The 23,924-nt window shown below is 44.9% G+C and overlaps 1 protein-coding gene across 5 annotated transcripts in view; it reads right to left on the bottom strand.

Annotated features, from left to right (window-relative positions):
* The window catches only part of nf1a (neurofibromin 1a), a 99,898-nt gene that overhangs the window by 63,838 nt on the left and 12,136 nt on the right, over positions 1 to 23,924 (bottom strand). For 4 of the 5 annotated variants that reach the window (XM_029773533.1, XM_029773534.1, XM_029773536.1 and 1 more), the window contains exons 3-28: positions 23,801 to 23,884; positions 21,111 to 21,301; positions 18,423 to 18,529; positions 18,239 to 18,306; positions 14,829 to 14,904; positions 14,443 to 14,600; positions 14,192 to 14,365; positions 13,634 to 13,762; positions 13,436 to 13,510; positions 13,165 to 13,296; positions 12,884 to 13,021; positions 12,608 to 12,721; positions 12,376 to 12,455; positions 12,113 to 12,236; positions 11,678 to 11,924; positions 11,490 to 11,563; positions 11,312 to 11,395; positions 10,818 to 11,198; positions 10,479 to 10,618; positions 10,213 to 10,335; positions 7,040 to 7,240; positions 6,609 to 6,790; positions 6,190 to 6,401; positions 5,738 to 5,899; positions 5,525 to 5,628; positions 5,154 to 5,289 (exon numbers count right to left, since the gene is read on the bottom strand). In XM_029773533.1, coding sequence (XP_029629393.1) covers positions 5,154 to 5,289; positions 5,525 to 5,628; positions 5,738 to 5,899; positions 6,190 to 6,401; positions 6,609 to 6,790; positions 7,040 to 7,240; positions 10,213 to 10,335; positions 10,479 to 10,618; positions 10,818 to 11,198; positions 11,312 to 11,395; positions 11,490 to 11,563; positions 11,678 to 11,924; positions 12,113 to 12,236; positions 12,376 to 12,455; positions 12,608 to 12,721; positions 12,884 to 13,021; positions 13,165 to 13,296; positions 13,436 to 13,510; positions 13,634 to 13,762; positions 14,192 to 14,365; positions 14,443 to 14,600; positions 14,829 to 14,904; positions 18,239 to 18,306; positions 18,423 to 18,529; positions 21,111 to 21,301; positions 23,801 to 23,884 — 3,696 coding nt within the window. Of the gene's footprint in view, positions 1 to 5,153; positions 5,290 to 5,524; positions 5,629 to 5,737; positions 5,900 to 6,189; positions 6,402 to 6,608; positions 6,791 to 7,039; positions 7,241 to 10,212; positions 10,336 to 10,478; positions 10,619 to 10,817; positions 11,199 to 11,311; positions 11,396 to 11,489; positions 11,564 to 11,677; positions 11,925 to 12,112; positions 12,237 to 12,375; positions 12,456 to 12,607; positions 12,722 to 12,883; positions 13,022 to 13,164; positions 13,297 to 13,435; positions 13,511 to 13,633; positions 13,763 to 14,191; positions 14,366 to 14,442; positions 14,601 to 14,828; positions 14,905 to 18,238; positions 18,307 to 18,422; positions 18,530 to 21,110; positions 21,302 to 23,800; positions 23,885 to 23,924 lie in introns of those variants that run through there. The other variant, XM_029773535.1, reaches the window with a different exon arrangement.

Raw genomic sequence — 23,924 nt, 5'->3', positions numbered from 1 at the left:
AAAAGTACCGATATTTTGAAGATTTCGTTTTCATTTAACCAAGAGTAAGTGAGAAAAAGGCTATTCTAGAACATGGGGTGAGACATTCTCACTCATTTATAAATAAAGCCAGTTTGTTATTTAGAATGATTTATTTCTGGAAAAACCTAACTTGATTATTTAGCAGCCATCACTTGTTTATATTCAGTCAACACTTATATCTTAAGAATATCATGGAATATAATTGAATATTTTCATTTTTCATGCTTGTCTCAAAGCAGTGCGAAACGGTGCTGAAATAGACATCCACAGCGTGAAGGATATATATATATATATATATATATATATATTTATTAAAAAATAAATCCATATTTAGGAGATTATTTCATTTTCAAAAAAATGACAGTGAGCGACTAATCTGAATAAAGGCCAAAGCAATATTTAGAAAGGCCAGAATATAGCCCTGCTAATAGCCATAATGGTCTGTAGTTTAGACCCAATGATTTGTCTGACAAACAAAGAACTTTGCGTCCTGCAGGCCCAGGCATGGATCAAAGCTGGCGAGATATTCAATGACATCATCTTCACAGACAAATCAACTGCGGCCCTTGAGATATTTGCTCAAAATTGTTACACAAAAAAAGATCAAGCAAGCCGAGTCCCAAGCATATCCTCAAACTCCATGTGCGGGATGGCAATTTCTAGCCAAGGACCAGGCCCATAATTGATTTTTGAGTTTGGCTATTTACAAGCAAAAGGTACATAAAATATTGTAGCCTACAACCCACAAACTGTTAGGTGTACAACAATAATTCACTCTTGCCTCCTTTTTCAGGTATCACGGCTCAACATGTCTTTGAGGAAGAAATCATCGAGATGTGCTGGACCCTGTCAGATAGCTGTTTCAGGGACCACAATTATTTTAAGGAAGGGTTATAGCAATATTTTGTTACATTTAGGCCTATTTACATGTATATTTCTATTATTGTACTTATTGTACCGAGGCCAACACCTCGTTCTAACATATGGTCGGTGCTGAGGAAATCGTCATAAATTAGGAAAGCTATATTGCATTTTTTTTAATAATAGTTGTAGTTTCTTCTCCAAATACAGACAATGACCCAAAACACACTGCCGCCCGGGTTTACATTGCAAATGAGGGGATAAACTGGGTCAAGACACCAGCAGAGTAAGTAGACCTTTATGTAGTAAAATAAAGGTAAAATAAAAATAAAAGACCTACAACACCTACGGAAAGCCTACAGTATATCTAAAATATTACTTTAATCTCTACATGTATGTCTCCTGATTTAAACCCGCTCGAACTTGTTTGGCATCAACTGGAAACATTCATCCGGAACTCTGCCAAGCCGACAAGCAAAGATGAACCGGTCAAGGCCATCAAGACGTTTAGGCTAGAAAAAATGAATTGCTCGACTGGTGTAGGTTTTCGCCATCTGTTGGTGTGCAACACTTGCATAACAAGTTAGCTATATTTTCAGCACCAACCACTGTTCACCTCCTATTGATTGCGCTGCGGTTGCCGCCAGTTTAAAAAAACATTTAATTTTTGACAAGTCAGGTAAGAACAAATTCTTATTTAAAATGACGGCCTACCCCGGCCAAACCCGGATGACGCTGGGCCAATTGTGTGCCGCCCTATGACACTCCCAATCACAGTCGGATGTGATACATCCTCTATTCGAACCAGGGACTGTAGTAATGCCTCTTGCACTGAGATGTAGTGCCTTAGACCGCTGCGCCACTCGGGAGCCATGACCAATATATATCATTTTTTTCTCTCAGAACATGAACCGTGTGTAGGTAGATGTGCAAAGGTAGACAAATGATTTGTTGCAAGTTGGGGGGAGGGGGTTTACACCTAGTTCGGCTATTAGACAATTCTTTAGTAAAGGTTGAACGGTCTGTTGTTCAGCTAATAGCCCATCCTAGAAATGTTGTTGGTAGAATTCACATCCTGCTACACTTGTGAAAAACTAATAATAATACTTTTTCCCCTTTCCACTTGTTAAAGATACCAATGGATTGTGTTTTTAGCCCCAATCGGCCCCAACCCTAATTAATACATAAGGGTACAGTCGATAGCGTGCTAGACTTCGGGCTCTCCTTCCCCGCAGCCAACGTTAGTAAAACATTAACCCTCGCAAGGCTGCCGGCCCAGACAGCATCCCTAGCCGCGTCCTCAGAGCATGCGCAGACCAGCAGGCTGGTGTGTTTACAGACATATTCAATCAATCCCTATCCCAGTCTGCTGTTCCCACATGCTTCAAGAGGGCCACCATTGTTCCTGTTCCCAAGAAAGCTAAGGTAACTGAGCTAAACGACTATCACCCCGTAGCACTCACTTCTGTCATTATGAAGTGCTTTGAGAGACTAGTCAAGGATCATATCACCTCCACCCTACCAGTCACCTTAGACCCACTTCAATTTGCTTACCGCCCCAATAGGTCCACAGACGATGCAATCGCCATCACACTGCCCTATCCCATCTGGACAAGAGGAATACCTATGTAAGAATGCTGGTCAACGATTACAGCTCAGCATTCAACACCATAGTACCCTCCAAACTCATCATTAAGCTCGAGACCCTGGGTCTGTGCCTACACTAGTCTGTGCAACAGGGTCCTGGACTTCCTGACGGGCCTTCCCCAGGTAGTGAGGGTAGGAAACAACATCTCCACCCCGCTGATCCTCAACACTGGGGCCCCACAAGGGTGTGTTCTCAGCCCTCTCCTGTACTCCCTGTTCACCCATGACTGCGTGGCCATGCACGCCTCCAGCTCAATCATCAAGTTTGCAAACAACACTACAGCGGAAGGCTTGATTACCAACAACGACGAGAAGGCCTACAGGGAGTAGATGAGGGCCCTCAGGAAAATAACCTCACACTCAACAACAACAAAACAAAAGGAGATGATGGTGGGTTTCAGGAAACAACAGAGGGAGCCCCCCCCCCCCCCATATCCACTTGGACTGGACAGCAGTGGAGAAGGTGGTAGTTCCTCGGCATACATATCACTGACAAACTGAAATGGACCACCCACACAGACAGCATGGTGAAGGCGGCGCAACAGCACCTCTTCAACCTCAGGAGGCTGAAGAAACTTGGCTTGTCACCTCAAACCCTCAAACGTTTACAGATGCACAATCGAGAGCATCCTGTCTGAATGTATCACCGCCTGGTACGGCAACTGCACCGCTCACAACCGTAAGGCTCTCCAGAGGGTAGTGAGGTCTGCACAACGCATCACCGGGGGCAAACTACCTGCCCTCCAGGACACCTACACCACCCGATGTCACAGGAAGGCCAAAAAGATCATCAAGGACAACAACCACCCGAGCCACTGCCTGTTCACCCCGCTACCATCCAGAAGGCGAGGTCAGTACAGGTGCATCAAAGCTGGGACCGAGAGACTGAAAAACAGCTTCTATCTCAAGGCCATCAGACTGTTAAACAGCCATCACTAACATTGAGTGGCTGCTGCCAACATACTGACTCAAATCTCTAGCCACTTTAATAATTCAAAATTGGATGTAATAAATGTATCACTAGTCACTTCAAAAAAAATGCCACTTTATATAATGTTTACATACCCTACATTACTCATCTCATATGTATATACTGTAGCTCAGTTGGTAGAGCATGGTGTTTGCAATGCCAACATGGTGTGTGCAACGCCAGGGTTGTGGGTTCGATTCCCACGGGGGCCAGTACAAAAAAAAAAAAAAAAAAAATGCATGAAATGTATGCATTCACTACTGTAAGTCGCTCTGGATAAGAGCGTCTGCTAAATGACTAAAATGTAAAATGTACTCTATACCATCTACTGCATCTTGCCTATGCCGCACGGCCATCGCTCATCCATATATTTATATGTACATATTCTTATTCATTCCTTTACACTTGTGTGTATTAGGTAGTTGTTGTGAAATTGTTAGATTACTTGTTAGATATTACTGCACTGTCGGAACTAGAAGCACAAGCATTTCGCTACACTCGCATTAACATCTGCTAACCATGTGTATGTGACCAATAAAATTTGATTTGAGAATGTTGAGGGTTGGAAACCTGCTCCCTGCATGTTTCATTCCATTATTAAGCCGATCTCAGAGTAATTAGCCTGGATTGTTACACTCATCTCGTTCCTCGCCCTCTACCACACGTCATTCGCCGCCCGGGTGGCTCGCTTATGGGCTTGCTGGCAGAATATGGCAGCACCTTCGGTTGAGCGTCAAGAATTTAGCATAGCAAGTTTGTATGAAGGTCTGGTTATTCACAGGTAAATAGTATTATGCTCTAAACCGCTCTGGTGACAAAAACTTTGCTGCCCTGTTTTCAAATCGTCCACATGGCTGGGAGAACCTCCTCAGATAAATGCAGATGAAGGGAGTTAGATATGCATAGGAAGTGTAGTGGACTGTTTTTTTCTGTATATATGAATTACAAATCAGCCTTTACTTAAATCATGTTTCTAGTCTATTGCATAGTTACAATGTGTAATCATTGATATCCCTGTAGTGGTAAACACTGTTGAAGTGCATAATTGTAATACATACATGCAGACACAGCATCATTCAAAGAATGGAGTTTGATACACCTGGTATTGGATATGACTGAAAAAAACTTGCTAAATAGCAAATTTCGTAAATTAACTTTGACAAAAAAAATATAAACAACCGTTTGTTTCTACATGAACATATTCCTCTCAATTGTACATTTTGTGCTTGACTCGTTATGACGTTATAATTACTTCCACCATAATGCTTTGTCAGCCATCTTTGCTGAAGAAAGTCACCAGGGACGGGTGGCTCGCGTCAAATACCACTCGATATGATTGGTCATATAAAAACCTTGGGACTAAAATGCATAATGAGTGCGCCAACTCCCCCTTGTGGTGGTCTGGAGGAATGATGCCGTGACACTGGGTACCTCTAAGTCCCGCGGTGTAAGCTCAGAACCTTTAAAGGAGGGACCACTGTATGTATAGCGGCAATGTTAGTGGAAATTCAGAGGAAAGTAAGAAGGTTGTGGCAGTGTGTGTATTAGAGTGAGTGAGAGCTGTTGCCATTATTGGCACAGTGTGGAAGAAGGAAGCCAGGGCTTGAGGGTGTAGGCCAGAGAGCGACAGGCCAGGGGTGGGATATGACCCTACCTGGTAGAGACAGTGACACACACTGCGGAGCTGCGGAGGGAACTCGCTGGAGGAGTTGATAATGGCCAGGAAGAACCGGTCTGTGATCTGGAGAAGGTTCCGCTGGTTCTCCTCAAGGTTCTCCGACTGTTCTAGTCTACAGAGGGAGGGAGGGTGGAGAGGACAAAAAGAGAGGAGACAGAGGAGAGAGGAAGGGGAGAGTCCTACAACTGTCATTCATGAAAGAAATAAAAACTAAAAATTGCCTTGGTAACTTTCATTTAAGAAGGTTACCCCCCATAATTGCTCAAATCGATGCGCTATCCCTTACCACCACACCAGGCTACCACAGTCAAACTAACTGGTGGAATGCTTCCGGTAAAGGTTCCTACCTGGTTGTGTCCACCTCAAAGCTGATGCTGTGCCACTCTGGGGTGGTGACGACTCCTTTAAGTAGAGGCTCCAGGAGCTTCTGTAGGTACGCCGCCCCGTACACCTGACAAAGGATTTCAACGTTAAAATGGATTTAAAATGTCATGCTTGGTGTGAGCGCTTCAGGTTCCACTATTTAAAATTGTCTGTATGGGAGAGAAATGTGGTTTTACCTTGAAACAGAAGGTCATGATTTTACTGGCCAGGCTGTTGCCTCTGAACAGAGTCTGCATAGAGTCAGCCAGCTCCACCTCCTTGGAGAACATGTTCCACAGCAGCTGATACAGCAGGTGGCGAGAGTCAAACAGCGTCACCAACACACGGGCCAGCTCGTCCTGAAGAAGACACACGCAGACAAAAACTCAAATACACAAAAATGCGTAAACACCTTTCTATAACTACTAGAACTAACACACATACTAGCACAGGGGTGGCCAACCCTTTCTCTGGAGCGCTACAGGAGACGCAGGCTTTTACTCCAGCCTTGCACTAACATGTCTGATTCTACTAATAAATCAGCACCTTGACTAGCAGAAACAGATGTGTTATTGTAGTGCTCTTCAGTGTGAAGGTTGGTCACCCCAAGACGAGACAAAAATGACCTAGTGCTCTTTTTCGTACATACCCACTGGGATCCTGGCACCACATTGGCCAGTGCCATGGCAATGGGCAGCTCTCCCTGGTCTCCCATCATGGTGACCAGCTCCACCAGCCTCTCAAAGCGATCAGCTAGCACCGTCTCGGCCAGTGTGTCAAACTCTGTCCCCTGCTGGAGGATCTTAGTCAGAACCTCCATGAAGGTGGCCCGTGTCTGCAGGTCCTTATGGTAGCCCAGACCTGGAGAAGGATGGATGGTGGGGGGAGGAGTGAGAGAGAGACAGAGCGCCAAAGAGAGATGAAGGGTGGAAGTGGATACAGGGGGATTTTAACTGAGGTTTGATTGTTCATTTTGGAAGCTATGGTCCTTGGTAGATGGAAGGACTAATGTTATGGCTTTCTGGCACTATAAAAATGTAGAGAATCACTACTGCTAAAGTAGATCACCGATAGAGTGCATGAGTCCGCTGTCCACGTTGGCGTTGAGGAGGTTGGACATGGCCAGGACAGTACAGTGTCTGAGGGAGGCCAGGCGTCGAGACATGCCCCTCTTCCTCCCAACCACCGGCTGGCCATCATCCTCCACCTCACTGCAATCATTCAGCAGGTTCATAAACAGGGTAAAGTACCTGGGTACAGGGGGTAAAGCAGGGTTCAGAACACTTAACTGTCAGTTTGGATTCAAATGAAGTGCACATTTAAGTTAATGCATTCCTTTACTTCTATACAGAAAACAAGAGTTTTTTTTGCGTGTGGAAATGTTACAGCATGTACAGTAAACAGAAAGCCAAAGAGCAGCAACAGATAACTAAGTCTCTCTGGATTAGAGTGTCAGCTACATGACTAAAAGGTATATGAGTAAAGCATATTGTAGTTACTTGAGGAAGAGCTGGGACTTGGCCTCCATCAGCTCCACTCCGTCTCCCTCCTCAGGCTGTAGAGGCAGGCCAGCTAACAGAGACACCACCGCCTCCATACTGGCCTGGTCCAGGTCTCTGGTCAGACACTTGATATCGTCATCAGCAGCCTGGTTGGAGGTGCCCATCACCCAGTCTGTCAGGTACTCCACCATCTTGTTCCTGGAAGAGACGTGGTGAGGGGTTGAATTAACAAAAAAAAAACGTTAAAAAAAATAAATGTAAAAGAGGTTAATTATCGGTAGCCTTTAAAGGGGCAATCAGCAATTGCTACAGACATTTTTGACCTTAAACTAATTATGTATACCAGAGGTGTGGACTCGAGTCACAAATATGGTGACTTGCAACTCGACTTTGAGTTTTAACACCAATGACTCGTGACTTAACTTGGATTTGAGCCTTTTGACTCGAACTGACTTGATACCCTCCCCAAGACCAAATAATAAAAATGCTATTAAAAAGTGTGCAGCGCATCAACTCTTCATTTAACGGATTACAGTTTCAATCGGACAGCAGCCAATCAAATTATGCCAGCTGAGATAAAGTTGTGCGTGGCAGTGCAGAGGAACGTCGGTGGGTGAATTCAGATGGAGCCCTTGGAAAGATGATACCCAAAATTATTATTTTCGGATATAAAGATGACACTGTACTCATCAAAAAAACGGATTGCAACTTGCAAAACATGTGGTAAGAAAATTACAGACGGAGGCGCAACAACTTCCAACTTTGTTGGACATTTGAAGCTGCACAAAGAACGGTAAGTCATGGCTAATATAGCCGGCAGCTACATAATTTATAACTTTACTGGTGTATCATGTAGGCTAACGTAACGTAAAATCAATGAGCCTCCACAGTCAGTCAGTGTGGGAACGTGATCATTGCACCCAAGATAACCTGTTAGGGCTAGGGGGCAGTATTTACACGGCCGGATAAAAAACATGCCCGATTTAATCTGGTTACTACTCCTGCCCAGTAACTAGAATATGCATATAATTATTGGCTTTGGATAGAAAACACCCTAAAGTTTCTAAAACTGTTTGAATGGTGTCTGTGAGTATAACAGAACTCATATGGCAGGCAAAAACCTGAGAAGATTCCATGCAGGAAGTGGCCTGTCTGACAAGTTGTTGTTCTTCTTGCCTCTGTTTATTGAAGACTGAGGATCTTTGCTGTAACATCACACTTCCTACGGCTCCCATAGGCTCTCAGAACCCGGGAAAAAGCTGAACGATATCGAGGCAGCCCCAGGCTGAAACACATTATCGCTTTTGACAAGTGGCCGATCAGAGGACAATGGGCTTAGGCGCGTGCCCGAGTCGATCCCTTGCTTTAATTTCTGTCGTCTGTTTACCTAATTGCAGATTCCCGGTTGGAATATTATCGCTTTTTTACGAGAAAAATGGCATAAAAATTGATTTTAAACAGCGGTTGACATGCTTCGAAGTACGGTAATGGAATATTTAGAATTTTTTTGTCACGAAATGTGCCGTGCTCGTAACCCTTATTTACCCTTTCCGATAGTGTCTTGAACGCACGAACAAAACGCCGCTGTTTGAACATAACTATGGATTATTTGGGACCAAACCAACATTTGTTATTGAAGTAGAAGACCTGGGAGTGCATTCTGACGAAGAACACCAAAGGTAATCAAACTTTTCTAATAGTAAACCGGAGTTTGGTGAAGGCTAAACTTGCTGGGTGTCTAAATAGTGATGCCGGGCTATCGACTTAGAATATTGCAAAATGTGCTTTCACCAAAAAGCTATTTTAAAATCGGACATATCGAGTGCATAGAGGAATTCTGTATCTATAATTCTTAAAATAATTGTTATGCTTTTTGTGAACGTTTATCGTGAGTAATTTAGTAAATTGTTAGTAAATTCGGCGGAAGTTTGCGGGGGGTATGCTAGTTCTGAACGTCACATGCTAATGTAAAAAGCTGGTTTTTGATATAAATATGAACTTGATTGAACAAAACATGCATGTATTGTATAACATAATGTCCTAGGTGTGTCATCTGATGAAGATCATCAAAGGTTAGTGCTGCATTTAGCTGTCTTCTGGGTTTTTGTGACATTATATGCTAGCTTGAAAAATGGGTGTCTGATTATTTCTGGCTGGGTACTCTGCTGACATAATCTAATGTTTTGCTTTCGTTGTAAAGCCTTTTTGAAATCGGACAGTGTGGTTAGATTAACGAGAGTCTTGTCTTTAAAATGCTGTAAAATAGTCATATGTTTGAGAAATTGAAGTAATAGCATTTCTAAGGTATTTGAATAACGCGCCACAGGATTCCACTGGCTGTTACGTAGGTGGGACGATTTGGTGCCACCTACCCTAGAGAGGATAAAGCTACAACTGGCCAGGCAGTTGGAAGCCTAAATCCTGCCTGATGTTACTGCTGTTCCTGAAACCATTGACATATGTTAGCTTACTGTTGGGGAATTGTGTACAAGCCTACATTGCCCGATTGCGCCCCATAGCAAATCTCGATAGTCAATCATTATTTATTTTTTTTTTGGGGGGGGGGTCTTTCTCATGGCTACCCATGTATTTCCATTGAAATCAAATTTATCTGGAAAGTAATAAATAGAGAAAGCATTCGTGATTCGCATAAATGTAATATACTAACGATTACTCGTTAAAAATATGAAATGGTATTACATTTGGTGAAGAGCACATTATGACTTGTTTAGGACTCGAAACTCAAAGTTTAGCACTTGAGACTTGACTTCAGACTTGTAAAACAATGACTTGGTCCCACCTCTGATGTATACCCATTGAGTCTTGAAGAATATAACTTATAAATGCCTCATGAGCTACGTTCAACTGTCATACCCAATCTGGACCCAAAATATAAGCTTGTTTTACTCCAATGTTTGGAAAGAAAGTAAATGTAAACAAACAATATAGCCTCAAAACATGGTTAAAACTATAATTTTATATCAGGGATTGTCAGTCTGCTCTGTCTATGAATTTGAGAGTGGTTATATTTCTCCAGCCCCATCCGTCAGATTTTTACCAAAACAGGGAGACACTTTTTTATTGTTTGAACTGCTGACACTTTAAGTAGCGTTTAGCTAGTTTGGCTAGTGTTTAGGTCTGTCCAGGAGGGGGTGCTGTCTGTCTCTCACCTGAACTTCATCTCCTGGCAGAAGGACAGGTCGTCTCGTCTCTCCATCATCACCTCCACCAGCTGGCACAGCTTGGTCTTCATCTGGATGGCATGCAATGTGTTGCCGAGGATACGCACGTACCTGGGGGGTGAGATGAGACTGAATAAGGTCCTGAAGATGGACAACTGATTAAGCATTTCATAAGCTGAGTTTTATTTCACCTTTATTTAACCAGGTAGGCTACAACTGCGACCTGGGTGAGTGAGTGAGTGAGTGTCTCTCACCTGACCAGGTTGAGCATCATGGTCTCTATGCTGGCCTGTCCCAGGTGCTCTGAGCTGCCCTCAGCATGGTTGTCCAGTAGGTTCTTCATGATGGCGATGGTCTGTTCTACAAACTGCGTGTTAGTATCATTGATAGGGACCTGCAATAGTATAGAGACAAATCCATTAAATCAGTCTTAACTACATTCCTGCTAATGTCAAAGGAACAATATTTTATAAAGAACTAATAAAATGTGATATGCTGATTGCAGCACCCTACCTGTCCTAATAAGATTTTCTATGCTAATACAATTCAAATCATTGGTTAACGTGCCCCCATCTTCCTGCCCAGCCACTCACCGGCCCCTGTGTGTCGAAGAAGCGTCCGATGCTGTTCCTGAGCTTGTTGAAGAGCATGTGGTAGAGGACCGGGCTGAGCTCCAGCCCCAGCAGCTCCTTGACATTGGTGCGGACGTGCAGACCCACCCTCTCATGACCACATACCAGCAGAGCCAGCAGGCGGTCCAGGAACCTGCCCAGGGGGGTCTCAGTGGAGGAGCAGCAGGTGGCTGAGGTTCCAGCGTTGGAGACATCGCAGGAGCCCACAGAGACCATGGAGTACTTGCGTTCGCTCATGGGGCCCATGGGGGGGCTGTAGGTGGCGGGGCCACAGGGCTTGCTGGGCTGAGACAGACACACCCCTCCCAGAGCACACAGGAAGCCTGTCATGTTGATCCACTCCTGCAGGGGGAGACAGCGATCAGGTATTTAGGTAGAGTTTGGAGCAGTGGTTCCCTGCGTTGTTTTTATTAACGGTGAAACAAACCTAAGTCCTAAAATTGAAGTGCTTTTACCTGACCATCCTCCACCTTGTTTTTGGGGAAGTTAAGAATCTGTTTGGTGTCCTGCTCCCATTTTGCAAGCGTGTCCTCCCATGCCTGGGGTGAGATGGAAACAAGGAGGGATACGTCAAATACTAGAGGGATGTAAGCAAGGATAAACTGTATTTAATGTTTCTCTATTCTTTCACACCTCAGTGTTTCCTGTAGTGGGGTGCTCTATCCTTCTCAACAAGGCCATCACTCTCTTCTGCAGGGTGGAGCGTCCTACAAAACACATATTGGAACATGTAGAGGGAGTCATTTTCTGAAACCGTTGGCCTATATAGTGACTCTCAGACCACATTAAAGTGGTCTACAAAACACAATGTTTTTACTGACCGGTGGCCATCATGTTGCTGACGGAGGCAAACTCTGTGAAGGTGGCGTAGTTGGGCAGGATGGTCTGGACGGGCAACTCGTCAGCGGAAGAGCGGATGTCAGCCTCCTCACACAGGTGTCTGAAGCAGGACATGGCCACCAGCACGGCCTCGGCGTCAGGGCTCCACAGAAACATGTATAGACACACCTCCAGTTTGGTCTGGGCCTGTCTGCAGATGGGGATTCCACTGCCCTGCGTGGCACACTCCTGGAGGAGCAGAGAGGAGTTAGACATGTCCAACACACATGTCCAACACATGCAAAACTCTCTGGATGGTTTTTCAGACCTAAGCCTCGTCCTAGACTAAAAATAATGTTTAATGGAGATTCTCCATTGAAAGTGCTTTGTAGCCCTCAATGGTTATTCTCATGTGAGGTTAGAGTCCTTGACCTCACCTTGTTCTTGAGGAGGAACTTGTTCCTGCAGATAAGGATCTCCCTCAACCACTTCAACACCTCTGTACTGTTCACCATCTGGTGACCAATCAGCTTCTTACAGATCAGGAAGAGAACCTGGGAGCTGCAATGGGATAGGCCAGTGTTAGAGCCCAATGGAATCTCAACACAAGCCCCTAAAGACTGGGACTACTACTGAATCCATGAACAGTGTGTGTCTACATGGACTGAAAAGCCCATAGAACTAAACCATGTCCTTGTACCTGATGTCCCAGAAGGTTTCAATGGGGGCCTCAGGGTTCCACAGCTCAATAGTCTCAGGCAGGTGCAGCACCAGCAGAGCCTGGCCAGGGAGAAACAGAGACAGAAAGAAATGTGCCTTACTTGAAGTTGACAATTCAATGTTAGGGAATAGAGTTGAAATGGACAGAATGAGAAAGAATAAAGAAGCAGAGTGGATGGAGTGAGAGTAAGAGAGAAGGAGTGTAAACTGACCTCCATGGCTTCCTGGGAGAGCTGGGCTGTGTTGGCCAAGGGCACCAGCTGCACCAGGCCTGCGATCAGCTCTGCTGTGCTGCTCTGAGTCTCCTGAGCCTGCTTCCCTGGGTTCTACAACACACACACACACGTTAAACATGCATGTATGGGTGAAAGTAAGGGTAGAGAGGAAACACAAACATACACACAAGTGGAAGGGAGGGTGTAAAACTATTCAAACAGAGCCAAGGGACATTGTCTCAGTATGTATGGTGTGGTTGGTGTCAGACGTACGTGCAGCATGAGTTTGGGGTCGGCGTGGATGAGTTTGACCAGGACGAGGAGGAGGCACTTGTAGCTGCGTGTGTCCACATCTGTGGCTCTCTCTTTGAACTTAAGGCTGGTGGTCATCTTCTCTTTAAATGACAGACTCTGTTAGAGAGATAAGTTGAACCTTAAGATGTAACTAAGACATACTTTTCCTAGGAGGTTGGCTTATACAGGAAAACAAAAGGTAAGTGGGTTTCCAACAATTGGTGGACAGTGAGTGTGAATGTGCGTGGTCCCTTTCTCACCGGTGTCATGCGTTGTGGGGCGTGTGTGTGAAGGCCATGCATCACTCGGCTCAGAGTGTCTGAGAACATTAGTCGCAGCTCTCCAGAGTAGCAGTACACTGCATCAATCTTAGACCACCAGTCCAGATCAGACTAAAGGACGAAGAGGATAGAAGAGAAGATCATTAATATTGCACTGCTGTAGGAACGGCAATTGAGATCAACACCGTCCTATCAACTGTACTTAGATTGAACTTGGTAGTAAGTAGTAGTGGAGACGGTACACACTTACATTGGTGATGATTCTGTGCAGGGAGTTGACCAGAACAAAGTGAAAGGTAGAGGGGGATGACGAGGCCAAACAGACCTGAGGAGATTAATAATGACAAAGTTTCGTCAAAATTGCCGCTTTGACAGTGAGGTAAAGCATCATTTAGACATGGTCTGCACATTTCTCAACCGATGCACTGAGCTGAGCAGACTGACTGACCTTAAAGTGGTGGTTGTTGTGAGGGTTGATACGGAAACAGGAGACGAAGCAGTCGATCATGAGGTCCACGTCTGCGTTCTGGCTGCCTGCCCCGCGAGAGAAGGGCTTGGTGGGGCTGAAGAGCAGGGCCTGATGGAATAGATAGGAGGAAGCTGCATGTCACCGTCCGCAATATCCAAATGAACCAATTTCACAATTAACCATACCACAAGGGGCTTTGTGTAGGTCTGAGATGATTGGATGGGTATTAGAAAATGGTCATAGCTCCATAGCGGTAGCACTAGCACAACAGTTGCACTTCAAAAGGCCTAAGGGGTAGCCGTAGGCATATCAATCAGGGTTTACCGTTCAGGACGTTGTAGATAGAAATGTCTATACAGAAAAGGACAGGGTCAATTTTACTCCATGACATAAATGACGAACATAAAACCCAGACAAGCATCCACAAGCATTGCTACACTCGCAATAACATCTGCTAACCATGTGTATTTGATTTGACACCACTGCCGTAGCATTCCCTAGCCCCCAGATTGCAACAGAGTGGTTGGTTTTTCTGACCTTGAGGTCCACCACGAAGGACTGCACCAGGAGGAAGATGCCCGAGTGGTCCTCCAAGTTGATGTAGGTGGAGGCCTTGCACAGTTTGACACAGGCGATGGCAGCACTCTCTGTTAGTTGCTTGCTGCCCCCCTGGCCTGCTAGGGCCTTCCTCAAGCTCTCCAGGAACAGCTTCTGTAGCAAGACAGAGAAAGCAACTATCAGTCACAGTACCTATTTAATCTCAGCGTGTGTGTGTTCTCTCATCTCACCTTGTTGGCCTTGCTCTCCTCCACCACCTCTCGAGAGATGATGTGTGTGATCTCGGGACAGAGGATAAGGAGGATGATCTGTAGAGGCCACACCGCTGCCTTCCTCTTAGCACTCTCAGCAAAGCTGTCCACCAGGTCAAACAGCCTCTCCGCAGCATCTAAAGGGAGTGCACAGAGACAGACACACGCGCACGCGCACACACACACACACACACACACGTGAGATAGCCCTAAACTCACCTAACTTCTTGAGTGTCCTTAACTGTTCCCTACAGTCCCTTTGAATCCGTTTTGAGATTTAACATGGAACTTTTTTGTCAAAGTGCATGTTGTGACAGGATCTGCATTCTGTTTCAGTCCAATACACGGCTATTGAGAATACTGACCTGCCATGTCTGTCTGTGGTCTCTGGTAGAGCGTGGTAAACTCATCAGGGTAGTTCTCCACCCAGTTCCAAAAGGCCTGCGGAGGAACAAAAACATTTAACTGTCCTGTAGAACAGGATTGAACTGACAGTAGCTGCAGTACCAGTCACAAGTTTGGACACACCTACTCATTCAAGGGTTTTTCTTAATTTTTAAATTGGAGAGTAATAATGAAGACATCAAAACTATGACGAATGATTTTCCAACAGTCTTGAAGGAGTCCCCACATGGTCCAACTCATCCCAAACCATCTCGATTGGGTTGAGGTTGGATGATTGTGGAGGCCAGGTCATCTGATGCAGGACTCAATCACTCTCCTTTGGTCAAATAGCCCTTACACAGCCTGGAGGTGTGTTTTGGGTCATTGTCCCACTAAGCGCAAACCAGATGGGATGGCGTATCGCTGCAGAATGCTGTGGTAGCCATACTGGTTAAGTGTGTCTTGAATTTTAAATAAAGACACCGCGGTTGGAACCAAAAATCTCAAATTTGGACTCAGACCAAAGGACAGATTTACACCGGTCTAATGACCATTGCTCATGTTTCTTGGCACAAGCAAGTTCCTTCTTCTTATTTGTGTCCTTTACTAATGGTTTCTTTGCAGAAATTCAACCATGAAGGCCTGATTCACACAGTCTCCTCTGATCAGTTGATGTTGAGATGTGTCTGTTACTTGAACTCTGAAGAATTAAATTTTTTGCTGCAATTTCTGAGGCTGGTAACTCTAATGAACTTATCCTCTGCAGCAGAGGTAACTCTGGGTCTTTCCTGTGGTGGTCCTCATGAGAGCCAGTTTAATCATAGCGCTTGATGTTTTTTGCGACTGCACTTGAAGAAACTTCTTGAAATGTTCCGCATTGACTGACCTTCATGTCTTAAAGTAATGATGGACTTATTTCGCTTTGCTTATTTGAGCTGTTCTTGCCATAATATGGACTTGGTCTTTTACCAAATAGGACTACCTTCTGTATACCACCCTACATGTCACAACACAACTGATTGGCTGAAATGCATTAAGGAAAGAAATTCCACAAATTAACAAGGCACACCTGTTAATTGAAATGCATTCCAGGTGACTACCTCATGAAGCTGGTTGAGAGAATGCCAAGAGTGTGCAAAGCTGTCATCAAGGCAAAAAGTGGCTGCTTTGAAGAACATCAAATATATTTTGAATCGTTTAACACTTTTTTGGTTACTACATGACTGCATGTGTTATTTCCTAGTTTTGATGTCTTCATTATTTTTCAACAACATACAAAAAAAATACTGGAATGAGTAGGTGTCCAAACTTTTGACTGGTACTGTACGTTTCCATGAACTTGTCCAGTTATTGTTTTACAACATTTAGAAAGTTTGCATAGAAAATATATCAACTGCCTGCTATGGTGCATTTCCATTCAACCGTCTTGTGTCGATAAAAAACAGCTGGACATAATGACGTCAACCCCCCCCCCAAACAAACAAAAATTTGGGCAAAAACCTAGCTGTCGAATAAACATGAAGTTTATTTAGGCAATTTGCGCATTAATAAATTGGTGACAGGCTGTATGCCCTCCCTCCTATCTGCTTCATGTCTCAGGTAGCCCTCCCTCCCATCTGCTTCATGTCTCAGGTAGCCCTCCCTCCCATCTGCTTCATGTCTCAGGTAGCCCTCCCTCCCATCTGCTTCATGTCTCAGGTAGCCCTCCCTCCCATCTGCTTCATGTCTCAGGTAGCCCTCCCTCCCATCTGCTTCATGTCTCAGGTAGCCCTCCCTCCCATCTGCTTCATGTCTCAGGTAGCCCTCCCTCCCATCTGCTTCATGTCTCAGGTAGCCCTCCCTCCCATCTGCTTCATGTCTCAGGTAGCCCTCCCTCCCATCTGCTTCATGTCTCAGGTAGCCCTCCCTCCCATCTGCTTCATGTCTCAGGTAGCCCTCCCTCCCATCTGCTTCATGTCTCAGGTAGCCCTCCCTCCCATCTGCTTCATGTCTCAGGTAGCCCTCCCTCCCATCTGCTTCATGTCTCAGGTAGCCCTCCCTCCCATCTGCTTCATGTCTCAGGTAGCCCTCCCTCCCATCTGCTTCATGTCTCAGGTAGCCCTCCCTCCCATCTGCTTCATGTCTCAGGTAGCCCTCCCTCCATCTGCTTCATGTCTCAGGTAGCCCTCCCTCCCATCTGCTTCATGTCTCAGGTAGCCCTCCCTCCCATCTGCTTCATGTCTCAGGTAGCCCTCCCTCCCATCTGCTTCATGTCTCAGGTAGCCCTCCCTCCCATCTGCTTCATGTCTCAGGTAGCCCTCCCTCCCATCTGCTTCATGTCTCAGGTAGCCCTCCCTCCCATCTGCTTCATGTCTCAGGTAGCCCTCCCTCCTATCTGCTTCATGTCTCAGGTAGCCCTCCCTCCTATCTGCTTCATGTCTCAGGTAGCCCTCCCTCCTATCTGCTTCATGTCTCAGGTAGCCCTCCCTCCTATCTGCTTCATGTCTCAGGTAGCCCTCCCTCCTATCTGCTTCATGTCTCAGGTAGCCCTCCCTCCTATCTGCTTCATGTCTCAGGTAGCCCTCCCTCCTATCTGCTTCATGTCTCAGGTAGCCCTCCCTCCTATCTGCTTCATGTCTCAGGTAGCCCTCCCTCCTATCTGCTTCATGTCTCAGGTAGCCCTCCCTCCTATCTGCTTCATGTCTCAGGTAGCCCTCCCTCCTATCTGCTTCATGTCTCAGGTTGCCCTCCCTCCTATCTGCTTCATGTCTCAGGTAGCCCTCCCTCCTATCTGCTTCATGTCTCAGGTTGCCCTCCCTCCTATCTGCTTCATGTCTCAGGTTGCCCTCCCTCCTATCTGCTTCATGTCTCAGGTAGCATGGATAGAATGCAGAATTGACTAATACATGCCATATTTAAATCATTGTCATGTGGTAACGTATTGCAACGGTCCGTGCCATGGTGAAAGTTGCACTCCTGTAAAATAATTGGATAGTGCAACTTGCATTCAGCCAACCAGAAAAGCAAGTCAAAGCAATTCAGGCCTTCTTGAAAGTCAGGATAATCCTTGTCCTGCAAATAAATATTATTTTGAAGTAAATAAAAAAAATGATTTAGCAATTAACTGTTTAGTGGAGTTGTATAGTTGTGTCTGGCATCACATGCCCCACGTACCTTCGAAATTATTAGTCAATCGTTTATTTTAAAAATATTGTTTTCATCATCATCATTTGCCAAATAAACCTGGGTCAATGGAAACCTGCATAGTGATGTCCTCAAAGTGGAACATTGTATTTGAAACATTTCACCAGCAGCCAAGAGGTGGCAGTAGTGAATACCATGTATTATATTATTCACCAACTTCATAAACATAAAACAGCAGCACTGAACACAGATGTATTGGCGCACAAACCTTTTCCAAACTGTTAATGACAGCAAGTTGGGCAGGTTTCTTCAGGGCTTTGAATTTGAATACCGTTTCTGAGAGGACGCAGTGAAAAGTAATAGAGTATTAGCAAAAAACATCAAAATACACCGAATCCAGGAGTTCAAAAATACATGAAGTATGACATACAGGGAATTGAGAGAGTAGCTACCTTGGAGCAGTCTTTTGAGTTTAAAGCAGTCCACATTGATGTACTGCATGAGCTCTATATCATGGACATCCACAGTGTCTTCTGAGCAGACTGTCAGCTCCTGCAACCTGGGGGAGAACACAATGGATAAGGAATCTTATACACTGCCAGGGAACAAGTTCGTCCTGTCAAACATGATATCCTGAGATTTTATTCTACCACAGCTTCTCAGTAGAAAGGAGGGAAAGAAGAGGGTGGAAGAGAGGGAAAAGTGGACAGTCTTGTAGAGGCTGCCTTTTTGACATCCCCTGATCATTCAAGACAAGACACTGACATGTGTATCAATGATGTGAAACGTTCAGAATGTTGCAGATAGAAACGTTGTCCCTGACGAATGATGTGGCGGTCCTTGTCTCAATTATTCCAACTTAGTGCATTTGGTAAGTATTCAGATCATTTACAGTTTTCTACAGCCTTATTCCGAAATTGATTAAAATGCCCCCCCATCATCAATATACACACTATGCCGCACAATGACAAAGCAAAAACTGGTTTTTAGAAATGTTTGAAAATATATCTTACATTTACATAACTATACATACCCTTTACTCTGTACTTTGTTTTAGCACCTTTGGCTGTGATTACAGCTTCGAGTCTTCTTGGGTATGACACTACAAGCTTGGCACACCTGTATTTGGGGAGTTTCTCCCATTCTTCTCTGCAGATCCTCTCAAGCTGTCAGGTTGGATGGGGAGCGTCGCTGCACAGCTATTTTCAGGTCTCTCTGGAGATGTTCGATCGGGTTCAAGTCCGTGCTTTGGCTGGGCCACTCAAGGATATTCAGAGACTTGTATTGTAGCCACTCCTGCGTTGTCTTGGCTCTGTGCTTATGGTCGTTGCCCTGTTGGAAGGTGAACCGTTGCCCCAGTCTGAGGTCCTGAGCGCTCTGGAGCATGTTTACATCAAGGATCTCTGTACTTTGCTCCGTTCATCTTTCCCTCAATCCTGACTAGTCTCCCAGTCCCTGCCACTGAAAAACATCCCCACAGAATGATGCTGCAACCACTCTTCACCATAGGGATGGTGCCAGGTTTCCTCCAGATGTGACGCTTGGCATTCAGGCCAAATAGGTCAATCATGATTTCATCAGAGCAGAGAATCTTGTTTCTCATGATAAGAGAATCCTTTTGACAAACTCCAAGCAGGCTGTCATGTGCCTTTTACTGAGGAATGGCTTCCGGTTCTCCCATCTCCACATATGAACTCCGGAGCTCTGTCAGAGGGAACATCGGGTTCTTGGTCACCTACTGGAACCAAGGCCCTTCTCCGCCAATTTCTCAGTTGGCCGGGCAGCCAGATATAGGAATTGTCTTGGTGGTTCCAAACTTCTTCCATTTAAGAATGATGGAGGCCACTGTGTTCTTGGGGACCTTCAATGCTGCAGTCATTTTTTGGGTACCCTTCGCCAGATCTGTGCCTCGAAACAATCCTGTCTCGGAGCTCTACGGACAATTCCTTCAACCTCATGGCTTGGTTTTTGCTCTGACATGCACTGTCAACTGTGGGACCTTATATAGACAGTTGTGTGCCTTTCCAAATCATGTCCAATCAATTTAATTTACCACAGGTGGACTCCAATCAAGTTGTAGAAACATCAAGGATGATTAATGGAAACAGGATGCACCTGAGCTCAATTTCAAGTCTCATAGCAAAGGGTCAGAATACTTCTGTAAATAAGGCATTTTTTTATTTTTCTAAAATGTTTAAAAACCTGCTTTCGCTTTGTCATTATGGGCTTGTGTGTGTAGATTGATGAGAATAAGGCTGTAAAGTAACAACGTGGAAAAGTCAAGGGGTCTGAAACAGTGCATTTGCTAAGTTATGTTGTGTGGAAAGACATTTCATTTGTAAGTACTGAAATTATATAAGTTGTCATGGGAAACTTGTTGATCATGAGGGGCTGCAAATATGAACCAAAATGTCATGACAATAGCTCAAAAGGGACAGGAGATATGCTTGTTCAAAGTTTGGAATTACAGTTGATTACTATAGCACCCCACTTGGGCCAATCAGTGTCATTTTATAAATGCCAGATATCTATGGCTAGACGTATCATTCATCGCAGTTTCGTCAAAATCGGGTGTGACAAACGTACGGAGACAGATCCACAGTGCACTCCCCAATTTCATTATGGGGGACAATTAACCTAATAGAACAATAAAACAGGAAATCCTGTTCACTCTCTCTTTACTTTCTGTAACGTTGCACCATCCTGAACATCCTGGGTGGGGAGGGAGGGATTTGGTTCATGACTGGGCTAACAGTTCAGTCACAGTGACCTTGTCCATGACTGGCTGCTAAACGGAAGTGCTTAGGTACACAAACAAGTTAACTTCTCACATGGCATGAGCAGGAATGGGGGCCCAAACAGTGTCCTCATCATGACTTCTGAGGGCATAAATTAATTTGTAATACTACACTTCTGGGAAAAATCAGGTCTAGCTGAACTTTTTAAAAGACACAAATGCATTTTTTGACAAAAGACAATAACGTAGATCAGTTGCAATGGACCTTGGAAGAACAACAGGGTGGGCAGGCTTTTGTTCCAGCCCTGTACTAATACACCTGATCAACTGCTCATCAACAGTGACATTGACACAGAATTAGCCAACACACTCTGTAGCTACTCAGGATCAGGGTTAGCATTACCTGGTGGAGATGCGGCTGAAGACGGCGTTGAAGTTGTTGCAGCTGAGGGAGAAGAGGACCCCTGAGGCGGCGGCACGGAGTTCTGCAGCGTGCTGGTGGCCCTCGCGGTACGTGTGGATGAAGTGACAGATCTCAGGCAGCAGCTGCTTCACCAGCATGGTCTCGTCCAGACGTAGGCAGTCCTTGGATTGCTGGGGGGACAGGGGGAAGAGGAAGACAGAGAAAAAGAGAAGGAAAACCATGAGAGGAAAGTGTGTGTGCAGGCTGGCTATTTTAGGTTCTCTGAGAAAACAAGGAGTGCTTTTTAGGTCATCAGTGGCAACTTCTCACATACAGTCATGGCCAAAAGTTTTGAGAATGACACAAATATTAATTTCCACAAAGTCTGCTGCCTCAGTGTCTTTAGATATTTTTGTCAGATGTTACTATGGAATACTGAAGTATAATTACAAGCATTGCATATGTGTCAAAGGCTTTTAATGACAATTACATGAAGTTGATGCATAGAGTCAATATTTGCAGTGTTGACCCTTCTTATTCAAGACCTTTACAATCCACCTTGGCATGCTGTCAATTAACTTCTGGGCCACATCCTGACTGATGGCAGCCCATTCTTGCATAATCAATGCTTGGAGTTTGTCAGAATTTGTGGGTTTTTGTTTGTCCACCCGCCTCTTGAGGATTGACCACAAGTTCTCAATGGGATTAAAGTCTGGGGAGTTTCCTGGCCATGGACCCAAAATATCGATGTTTTGTTCCCCGAGCCACTTAGTTGTCACTTTTGACAAGGTGCTCCATCATGCTGGAAAAGGCATTGTTTGTCACCAAACTGTTCCTGGATGGTTGGGAGAAGTTGCTCTCGGAGGATGTGTTGGTACCATTATTTTTGGCTGTGTTCTTAGGCAAAATTGTGAGTGATCCCACTCCCTTGGCTGAGAAGCAACCCCACACATGAATGGTCTCAGGATGCATTACTGTTGGCATGACACAGGACTGATGGTAGCGCTCACCTTGTCTTCTCCAGACAAGCTTTATTCCAGATACCCCAAAAAATCGGAAAGGGGATTCATCAGAGAAAATGACTTTACCCCAGTCCTCAGCAGTCCAATCCCTGTACCTTTTGCAGAATATCAGTCTGTCCCTGATGTTTTTCCTGGAGAGAAGTGGCTTCTTTCCTGCCCTTCTTGACACCAGGCCATCCACCAAAAGTCTTCACCTCACTGTGCGTGCAGATGTACTCACACCTGCCTGCTGCCATTCCTGAGCAAGCTCTGTACTGGTGGTGCCCCGATCCTGCAGCTGAATCAACTTCAGGAAACAGTCCTGGCGCTTGCTGGACTTTCTTGGGCGCCCTGAAGCCTTCTTCACAACAATTGAACCGCTCTCCTTGAAGTTCTTGATGATCTGATAAATGGTTGATTTAGGTGCAATCTTACAATATCCTTGCCTGTGAAGCCCTTTTTGTGCAAAGCAATGATGACGGCACGTGTTTCCTTGCAGGTCACCATGGTTGACAGAGGAAGAACAATGATTCCAAGCACCGCCCTCCTTTTGAAGCTTCCAGTCTGTTATTCGAACTCAATCAGCATGACAGAGTGATCTCCAGCCTTGTCCTCGTCAACACTCACACCTGTGTTAACGAGAGAATCATTGACATGATGTCAGCTGGTCCTTTTGTGGCAGGGCTGAAATGCAGTGGAAATGTTTTTTGGGGATTCAGTTCATTTGCATGGCAGAGGGACTTTGCAATTAATTGCAATTCATCTGATCACTCTTCATAATATTCTGGAGTATATGCAAATTGACATCACAAACTGAGGCAGCAGACTGTGAAAATGTATATTTGTGTCATTCTCAAAACTTTTGGCCACGACTGTACTTTGGATTTATCCAGCTGGATATGCAATACATGCATGTGGGTTAAGTGCCTCTCTCAGGTGCAAAAACACAGCATGTCCCACCTGGGATTCACCAGCGCTCCCATTGGCTCATTTCCAAAACTCGTGGGGTCAAACTGGCAGCCTCATACTAGGACAGATTGCATAAAACTGCATTCAAAACCTGTTGCTCACCCTTATGTAGGAAATAGTCAAACAAAACAACTAAAATACTTATATTTTAAAACGTAAGATGACAAATTCAAAAATAGTTCCATAGCGTCCATGAGGGGAGCAGCTGGCTTCCATCTGACAACATGCACTAATGAAAAACCTATACAGGAAACTTCCGGGAATCCCATTGGAGGCAGTGAAAGCACTAACAAAAGTCAAGGAAACACCTGCAAATGTAATCTTCTGCTACACCGTCGCAGAACAGAGGCACCTATTTCAGAGGTGAAGAGAAAGCACGACTGAAGGAAGGGGTTTCAGTGTATTAACAGAGGTCTGTCTGGAAAAAGCAGAGACAGAACAGAGATCTAACTAACCAATGTAATGCGGATGTTGTGTTGGAAGACCAATGGCGTTTTAGAATATTGGTGCAATAGGAGCCAATATATTGAGGCCAGTGCTCTTGACTGATAATATTCAATAACAGAAAACTGTTTGAGTTGGGGGGGACTAAAAACTAAAATGGAGAACGGTTTATACACAAGCGCACACAAACAACTGTAGTGGGATAAGTTAGCAGACCAACTAAAAGTAATGTAATGAGGGATACAGTGGATGCAGACTGTATGGGGGTTTCCTCACCGATGCCAGGCACTTCTCCAGTGTGTCCAGGATAATTAGCTGGGAGAGGTAGAGGTTTTTCTCAGCAGCTTCCCCAAATATACGCTGGAGAGAGGAGAGGTTACAGACACAGATGACACAGTGA

Source organism: Salmo trutta, chromosome 13 (genome assembly GCF_901001165.1).
Source record: "Salmo trutta chromosome 13, fSalTru1.1, whole genome shotgun sequence".
Lineage (NCBI taxonomy): Eukaryota > Metazoa > Chordata > Actinopteri > Salmoniformes > Salmonidae > Salmo > Salmo trutta.
This window is presented reverse-complemented; position numbering and strand designations above follow the sequence as displayed.